The 8540-nt window shown below is 62.5% G+C and overlaps 3 protein-coding genes across 3 annotated transcripts; 1 reads left to right on the top strand and 2 right to left on the bottom strand.

Annotated features, from left to right (window-relative positions):
• Positions 1 to 257: 257 nt before the first annotated feature.
• Positions 258 to 1034, bottom strand: C8Q71DRAFT_288563 (uncharacterized protein). Its single transcript, XM_047917566.1, has 2 exons — positions 766 to 1034; positions 258 to 682 (listed from the first exon to the last, which is right to left on the bottom strand). The coding sequence occupies exons 1-2, from the start codon at positions 850 to 852 to the stop codon at positions 311 to 313; spliced, it is 459 nt and encodes a 152-aa protein (XP_047774970.1). The 5' UTR covers positions 853 to 1034; the 3' UTR covers positions 258 to 310.
• Positions 858 to 1906, bottom strand: C8Q71DRAFT_798860 (NmrA-like family protein; the record flags this gene model as incomplete). The annotated part of the gene is made up of 4 exons (XM_047925852.1): positions 858 to 1205; positions 1253 to 1484; positions 1508 to 1778; positions 1828 to 1906. 4 exons carry the CDS (start codon positions 1904 to 1906, stop codon positions 858 to 860), a joined length of 930 nt encoding a protein of 309 aa, XP_047774969.1.
• Positions 1907 to 3568: 1662 nt separating this feature from the next.
• C8Q71DRAFT_861535 (major facilitator superfamily domain-containing protein) lies at positions 3569 to 6565 on the top strand (the record flags this gene model as incomplete). Its single annotated transcript, XM_047927919.1, has 14 exons — positions 3569 to 3972; positions 4022 to 4048; positions 4103 to 4131; positions 4184 to 4232; positions 4290 to 4367; positions 4454 to 4538; positions 5147 to 5313; positions 5368 to 5586; positions 5640 to 5674; positions 5733 to 5794; positions 5868 to 6060; positions 6129 to 6186; positions 6254 to 6405; positions 6468 to 6565. 14 exons carry the CDS (start codon positions 3569 to 3571, stop codon positions 6563 to 6565), a joined length of 1656 nt encoding a protein of 551 aa, XP_047774968.1.
• Between the last annotated feature and the right edge of the window lie 1975 nt (positions 6566 to 8540).

Genomic DNA, 8540 nt, shown 5'->3' with positions numbered 1-8540 from the left:
GAGTGTAACGGAGGATGGAGCTTGGAAGGCGCATTGTCTGCAGCCATCCAGCCATGGCCTCACATATCTTGCCGTCGCGTGGCGATTCTGACGACTGTCCTGCGGCACAGATTCAGCCCGGGCAGCCTCGCGAGCCTGTTGGAGGAGTCGCAGCCAATGCGGGCGAGGGGAGGAGGTGATCCGGAGGCTGCGCGTAGATCTTGAAGTGGCAGGAGCAGAGTCCGGGGCGATGTTGTGGGGAGGGCCGTTGAAGTAGCTACCGTATTTTACAGTAGACACAACGTACCTTGCGCGCCGCGCACTTGCGTTTTTAAGTGCATGTCTGCGTCGGAGTCGTCTCCCTGACGGCCTTGTGCGCTGCGATCGCACCCTCACTAAGTGCCGTGACCGCGCGAGCTCTCTGCTGCACTACTAAAGGGCCTTGAGCACGTGTGCTCCTTTGTGCACTGAAACTGGGCCTATCTCTCCGTTTCTCCTCGGACAGTCGCACAAGGCAGACACAGGCAGCCAGCGACAAGGTCGACACCCAGCGAGCAGTGGAGACACAGACGAGGCGGGCAGCAAGCAGGACATGCAGACGAGCGCAGACATCGGCCAGACGAGCGAGCAGAGCAGAGGTGAGCAACACTGGCCGCCGTCGTGGTCGACGTCGAGGACACGATTGTCGGTGCGCGCCCCGCGTCTAAGCGCCGCCGCCAGCCACGTGCAGCGTGCGGCGGGCCAGCAATCAGCGGTCTGTACGTTCGATGTCTGGATCCTTCTCACCAGTACGTTGTGCGTTCGCCTCGTAGTCGTCGACGGGCGTTGTAAGCTATGGCTGGAAATTTTACTTCTGTATACTCGTACATACATGACCGTCACCGTGCATACGGATCCACCGCACCCTCCCCGTCGACGCCCCACATCTCCCTCACTGTCTCCTCGAACGGCGTCGGCTCCCTCCCGATGATCTCCCTCAGCGTCGGGTCCGCCACCGCACACTCGCCCCGCCCCAGCGCGCGGTACGTCGTCGCCCACTTGCGGAGAAAGCCCGCCTCGCCGCGCGGCCCCGGCCGCCCGGTGTGCGCCGCGACGTACTCGCCCTCCGAGACGACCTTCAGGTGCACGGGCCGGTTGAGGAGGGCGGAGACCGTGGACGCGAGCGCTGACAGCGTGACGACGCGCGTGCCGGACAGCAGCAGCGTGCGATTCTCGTACCCGCTCTCCTGTGGGGCTGTCAGTCGCAGTAGAGATACGGCCAAAGCGCACACACCGCCGCGATGATCCTCGCCGTGCCGTCTCCCAGGTCCGGGCGGCTCACCCACGCGATCGCGCCGTCTCCGTGCGGGACGACGACCTCGTCCGTGCCCTCGCTCGGGCTCCAGTACCCAAAGTACAGCGGGTAGCTCTCGCTGTAGATGCCCTCGCGGAGGATCGTGTACGTCAGCCCGCTGTGCTTCAGGTACGCTTCGGTGTCAAGGTGCGCCTGCATCACCTCCGCGACGCTCTCCTGCTCGCCGGGCGGCACGAGCGCGCGCTGCGCCCCGAACCCGAACGCGAGACTCGTGTAGTAGAAATCCCCACGGCCTGCGCGGCGTCGATCGCGCTCTTGTGCATGCGCACGCGCAGCTCGTGCGCGATGGACGGGTAGGACACGAGCAGGAGCTTGTCGGCCCCTGCGAACGCGGTGCGCAGCGAGGCGGGGTCCGCGTAGTCGCCCTTGCGGACCTCGACGCCGGAGGAGACGATCGTCGGGGACGCGCCGGCGGGGTTGTGCAGCGAGACGACGATGTGGGAGGCTGGGGAGAGTGAGGGTGGCGGACAGTGCGTGCCATCGACGGGACGTACCGGGCACGAGGTGCAGCAGGAAGAGCAGTGCCTGTGAGCTGAGCCCGCCTGTCGCACCGGTGAGCACGTACTTGGTCATGTCTGTCTGGGTCAGAACTGACATGAACAGACACGGCTAGTGCGGACATTTGTCATCCATCTCGACGTCATGCGCTGTTTGATTGCGAACGCTAGCCATACCAGGCAGGCGTAGTGTTCGCGTGGCCGTGTCCACTCTGCAGAGGTGGCAGCGTCGGAAAATCGGAGTGGCTGGGTCGTGGCATGCTGAACGCCGGATGTCCTCGTCAAGTCTTCGGTTTTGCGGGCCTGTCAGCCGTCGGGGACTGCAATGATCATCTGCAGGGAATGCTCACATCAGTATCCCGGGCACATCCACATAGGATTGCCTTGCTGGCCATCCGCCACCTTAACCGCGATCGGCGCTGTCCGCCACCCTGTACTGCCGGTGCGGCCCGCCGTCCTGCAAGTCGTGAGGACACTCGTCCGCTACGCCCGGTATCCAGCACGGTATGCTGAGATGCCGTGCTGGTGGGTCGCCCGAGCGAACAAGGCTCGCGTCGAGAGGGAGGGCCACGTCGTCGCAGCGCGCAGTCTGCTGAGGGAGGGCATCTGAACAGACTCACCGAGGTTGCCGGAAGCAGCTGTAACGCAGACGGGCTATCAACAGGCGTAACGCGTGCCCTCGGAGCTTGACGTTCGGGTGAGGCCAGAGACGCGGCTGAGCTCCAGAGTCGACGGAGATGTGCGGCGAGTCGAGTGACACGGCGACCAGAGTAGCAAAGCGAGGCGAGATGCAGTATGCGCAATGAAGAGGAGAGGCCGCCACGCGCTGGTGATATGAATCGCGGGCGAGAGGCGGACGCGAGGCTAGGTCGCCGGAGGAGCGGTATGATATATGAGTGGACGTGTGGCAAGAGCGGGGAAGTGTGCCGCAGGGGATCCAACGCCGGCGGGCGACGTCAGCAGGAGACTTGAATGCCGGGCGCGTCGATAGCCAGACTGAGGACGGCGTGGGCAGCAACGAGGCCAACAGCGACGCGTACGACCCGCCGGCAACTCACCGGCGAATCACCGACCGCACCGGGGCGCCGGGCCACCGGCCAATTTGCGGTGGCGAGATCCACCGGCGATTGCGTTTGCGTGGCTGATCGCGCGCCCTCGACGTCGACGTCGCACGCCCTGGCCTCCTCGCTTTCGCCGTCGCCTACGCAAGAAGGCCCTAAGCTGACGCGGCCCACGAAGCGTGCTGCACGTGTCGCGTCGCGTTGACGAAGACGGCCTGCGGACTGCTGGAAGCCGACGACGGGGAGGGCTGCCAGTCACGGTGGGAGGTGAAATGGACGCGCATCGCAATCAGAGAAGGAGCCAGCGCGGTCTGTGCGGTTCGAATGGAGAAGACCTTGACGCACCGTTGACGTGGCGTTCCCAGGACGTGCATCGCGTGCGCCCGGACGGCCCTGTCGTTCCCATTCCAGGGTTTCTGTGCGAACGACGCCCTCGACGGCGGCGGCGGCGTCGTCGTGGCGCAGGCTGCTCGGGCGGCGGCGTGCGTGTGCGGATCGCGCAGAGACGCAGTGGGCGGGGCATATGTATCACGCGCGACGGTGGCCGGTCGCTGTGTCCCCGCCCACGCGCTCCCCGGCCACTTCATTTCATCGCCGCGCGCCTCTCGCTCTTTATTCGCCGACGCTCCCTGACCCTGCATCACCGTCCTGACTCTCCGTTTACGGCATCGCCTCCCATGGCCTCTCTTCCACCCTCCCCTCCTCCCGACCCGCCCCCAGCACTCCCACCGCCACCCGCCGCCCCGCTCCAGCCCCCGCACCCGGGTCCCGCGCGCACCTACATGCCGCCGTCCCCCTCGCCCGCCCTCACCGTCGACCTCAACCTCAAGTCCCGCCTCTGTCCCTCCTCGTCGACCATGTCCCTCTCCTCCACCGCCGCCTCGGCGTCCTTCGCCGCCACCAAGGCCCCCGCCGTCCTCACCGCCGACCTCGACGGCGACGTGCGCGAGGTGGCTGCGCCTGCGGACGCCGAGGACGCGCGGGACGGGAACGGCGACGTCGAGAGCAAGCGCGGGGAGGGCGCGGGCCCGCCACTGCCGCCCGACGGAGGCGCGAGCGCGTGGATGACCGTCGCTGGCGCGTGAGTCTCCCAGCCGACGCCTGTACACTCGCCGCTGACTCCTCCCCAGCTGGCTCGTGCAGTTCGCGACGTTCGGGTGAGTGCTCAGCGCCACACGCGCGTTCGCGCCTCGCTAATCCCTCGCGCGCAGGTACATCAGCTCCTTCGGCGTATACCAAGGTGCGTCGCTGCGTCGCGCGATGTTTGCCGACCGACGAACGCGTCGTTTCAGACTACTACACCACATACTACCTCCCCGCGGAGACGAGCTCGAACATCAGGTGCGCCCCTTTGTCCCTTCGACATTACCTGCAGGCTGATGGACCCGCCGCGCGTAGCTGGATCGGCAGCCTCCAGCTCTGCCTCATGTATGCGCCGGGCGTGTTCGTGGGCCGCGCGTTCGACGCCGGCTACTTGTGAGTCCACCATCGCACTTAGCGGACGAACGCTGACTGCATGCGTCCTCTCCTTCGCGTCTACGCCTATCCCGTTGCGCATACAGCCACCATCTCGAAATCCTCGGCGCGCTGCTCTACGTCTTCAGCATCTTCATGCTCAGCCTCGCACGGCCGGGAGAATACTACCAGGTGCGTTCCGTCTCCGTGCCTCGTTCCCCCACCGTAAATTCGTAGCCCGGCACCCCCGCTTGCTGTCCAGCGTGCAACCGGGGTCTGCACTCGACCTCTCGGCCCTCACGACGTGCTGGGCTCACCGCACCGTCGTCCTCGCTGCGCGTCGTGTGGAGCGCGCGCGGCGTGCACTGCGGCCGACGCAGAACCCCGCACCTCCCCCGCGTCTTCGCACCGGCCCGTGCGATCGGCGAGGCAGACCCAGAGTCTAAAGTCTCCCCAGACGTCTCCACCGTGTCCGCTCCGCCAGCCTATCAGGCTTCTGCGCAGTGGGCGCTCCTCCCTTGTGAGGCTCGCCGGCTGTATTTGGCGAGACGTTCTCGCGGGGTGTAGCATGGGCTGCGAACTCTGATACCGTGGCCGCGAGCAGTACATATGTGCGAGCCTGCGTCGCTGCTACGGCCCGCTGACTCGGTCTGCTTACTTGCTGCTTACTCCTCTTCTCGTCCCCACTGGTCGCGTTCGCTCGCGCTCCCGCGACACGCCATCGCTCCCACGTCCTGGCCTTCTGCCAGTCCAATACGGACGCGCTAGCAATTTGACGTTCTGACGCACGTCTCGCACAGGTGTTCCTCGCGCAGGCAGTCGGGATGGGCCTCGGGCTCGGGCTCACCTTCCTGCCGTCGCTCTCCGTCGTCGGCCACCACTTTCGCGCCCGCCGCGCCCTCGCCGTCGGCATCGCGGTCAGCGGCTCGAGTGCCGGCGGGATCGTCTTCCCCATCATGCTCAACCGGTGCGTCGCGCTTCTCGCCGCAGTCCGTCGTCTCCTTACGATTGCTGTGCGCAGGCTGTTCCAAGACCCTGCCGTCGGCTTCGCGAACGCGGTGCGCGCGAGCGGCGCGGTCGTCGGCGGGTGCCTCGTCGTGGCCAACTGCCTCATGCGCACGCGGCTCCCGCCGAAGCGCGCGGGTCGTGTCGAGGAGAAGGACGGTTCGAGGGGCGCGGCGAGGCTGGAGGCGTGGCGCGGCATCGTCTGGGACGGCGCGTATTTGTGGAGTATATGCGGGTGAGTGGTGGTGTGTATAAGGTGTCGGGTGCGTGTGCTGATCGACTGCGTAGAGCGTTTCTGACGAGCTTGGGGGTGTACGTTCCGCGTGAGTGGTCTCGAAAGCGCGCGTTTGGCTGACGGCTGATTACGATCGCATATTGCAGTCTTCTATCTACAGCTGTTCGCGGTGGACCACGGCGTCAGCTCGCGTATTACAACCTATTCCGTGCGTCCATCTTCCACTGTGCTTTGAGTTTTGCTGACGGGACAGTGCTTCGTCGACGACTGTTTATATACAGCTTGTGATCCTCAACGCCGGAAGTACACTCGGGCGGCTCGTCCCCACCTTCCTCGCGGACAAGCTCGGCGTGTACAACATGCTCGTGCCCGCGATGGCCGCATGCGCCGGGCTCATCTTCGCCATCTTCGGCGCGACGAACGGGCCGGGCGTCGTCCTCGTCGGGCTGATCTTTGGTTTCGTATCGGGCGCGTGTGAGTGTTCCTACTACGTATACCGCGTCGGGATCCGGCGAGGCGCTGACGGCGCTTTGGTTGCGCAGACATCTCGTTGATCCCTAGCTTGCTCGTTCAGCTATGCAGAAATATGGGAGAACTGGGGTGCGCTTCGAGTTTGCTTCGCCTGGTGCTCACGCGTGGCGCTGATGCTCATCTGCGACTCCGACAGCGTGAAGATGGGGCTCGCGTATACCGCGGTGGCTGCGGCGAATCTCATCGGGAACCCCATCGCGGGCGCGTTGCTGGGCACGAGTACGGGCGGGCCGTTGACGTGGTGGCGCGCGATCGTATTTACCGGCGTAAGCAGCTCTCCTTTCATCTGTCTGCCTCGTGCCATCTATCACTGTTGCGGTCCGCGCGCTGACTCCGTGGCTTGGGTGCAGTGCGTCGCGGCGGTTGGGGCTGCGTGTATGGCGCTGTCGAGATCGTTGTTCATCAAAGGGCGAGGGAGGGATGGGCGGAAGGTTTGAGGGGGCTGTAGACTCCGTGGTCGTGTCGTGGGGATGCGATGTCGTGGCTCCGGTTCCCATTCTGCGCGGTCGGCTCCGGTTGAGGCGAGGTGAGAAGAGAGGTGCGTCCGGCGTGACAGCCGTGTGGGATGTAGACACATGTACTAATCCTTGCTGTTCAAGTGATGTTCGCACAAGAACCCGACGGTCGTCGTCCGATGTTCAATCTTATATAGGACCGAGAAGACTATCCCAGGCCAAGAACTCGTCGTCGTCGCTGTGCGCCATGCATTGCAAGTGCGTGTACGGATCCCGTGCAAGTGGGTCCCTGTAGGTGACGTTCGCGTCTTCGATCACTCCGGGCGCCGGCGTTGAATGCGGGTTAGATCGCCGCAACCAGCGTCGAGCACACGCTATCTCCGTACCATCTCATCTCATCTCATCCTCGTCGACCACACACAGGACTCTGCGTCACGCCACACGCCCGTAACGAAGCCTCGCACTCTTCCTCCTGCACGTACTGGAAACTAAACTCGTGCCGTTCACATACTACTACGTTTCGCACAGCACACGTTCCGTTCTGATATATACCTGTCTTCATCTGCATCCGCACTCGCATCCTCCGTCGCATATCTGTCACCATAGCATGTTCTCGTATCTATGTCTCCTTGTGCATACATCCCGATCCCATTCACCCGTACATCACATTCAACCGGTGTTCTATCGCTTCTTTGCGCCGCTCGTACTTAGCAGTATTTCGTTATCTGTCTTTGATCCTTGCCTGTCTCCGCCACATCATTTACCACGTCGTAGTATTGCACCTGGCTCCGTAGAAGCCACATTGTGTTCGAGCACCCATAGTTGACTCATGAGGCCCTGAATGCTAATACTTTGTGTTGAACCTCAATACTTAGTTGGAGGACATCACACACCTTGAGCCTTCTGTCGCGTATGTCACCAGATCACGTGCACATGTCACAGTTCACATTCAACACGAGCGAACCCGCCTCGCCAGTTCTGGCCACTCTCATCTCCTCCTCCTCCCACTCGGACCATCTCTTATCAAGAGAGTACATACAATGTCGCACTCTGGAAAAGAGCACAGGCGCAGAAGGCGAGATCCGGTCTTCTCTCCCTGCAACAGGAGCTTGAAGGCATCGAGTAAACGGCTGGGGAAGGCTCCGCGCAATCATGACGCAGGTCGAAGTGCTTCAAGGCATCCTTAGTACAGCGAAGCCAGCACGTCTTTGTGTCTATCGTTCACTGTCGATGTCTAACCCGCCCGAATGGATCTACTTTGATCAGGAGCTCTCATTTTCATCCGTCTCGAATACTGATTTGAGAAACGTCCGCATCGACCGCCAGTTCGTCCAAATTCGAACCGACAAGCTTGAAGCGCCGCTCGAGGCCGGGAATGCACGAGAGAGGGACATCCAGCAGCTGTGTTTGCGAACCAGGTGCATTCAGTGGCATCACCGGCATGTCAGCATGCGGGTGAGTAAAGGTTCCGAGTGGTCGCATATGTTAAAATGACGGTTTTGAACAAGGCGCCAGGATGATTCTGGACGCTGTTCTCCTCACCGTGGCGAAGATTTCCTCCGATGGCAATGCACATTGCGAAACTTCTCGTCGCGACCCTGCATGAAATGAGAATTGCGACGGGAGCCGGTATTCCCCTCAAGAATCCTATCACCGGCTCCGAAACGTAGTTCACTGGCGACGTCAACTACAGTCTTTGCACATATGAACAGGAAGATGTTCGGAAAGGCAAGGCCCTTTCGATCTTCTTTACATTCAGCTTGACTGACCGTGTTCTATGTGCTGACATTGATGACATTAGGCTACTATCTAAATCCAGCACATTCTTCATTGAGGGAAAGCCGGTTCAAGACAAACCGTTGTACGATTTTATGCCGGAGGTGATCAGTCAGGCTGCTACTTTGTGCGAGGTGCCCGGGTACGGTTCAGCATTCTCCTGATCGTCTGACTCTTATGAAAAACTCTGTA

The sequence above is a fragment of the Rhodofomes roseus genome (assembly GCF_022264815.1).
Source record: "Rhodofomes roseus strain CIRM-BRFM 1785 chromosome Unknown C8Q71scaffold_24, whole genome shotgun sequence".
Taxonomy (NCBI): Eukaryota; Fungi; Basidiomycota; class Agaricomycetes; order Polyporales; family Fomitopsidaceae; genus Rhodofomes; species Rhodofomes roseus.
The sequence above is the reverse complement of the archived record's forward strand: the minus strand, read 5'-3'. Positions and strand labels throughout refer to the sequence as shown.

Coding starts and splice junctions, on each gene's coding strand:
- C8Q71DRAFT_288563 (XM_047917566.1), bottom strand. CDS start 852: ATGTATGTACGAGTATACAGAAGTAAAATTTCCAGCCATAGCTTACAA. Junction 683..765: donor GGCGAACGCACAACGTACTG/GTGAGAAGGATC, acceptor GGCGGCGCTTAG/ACGCGGGGCGCGCACCGACA.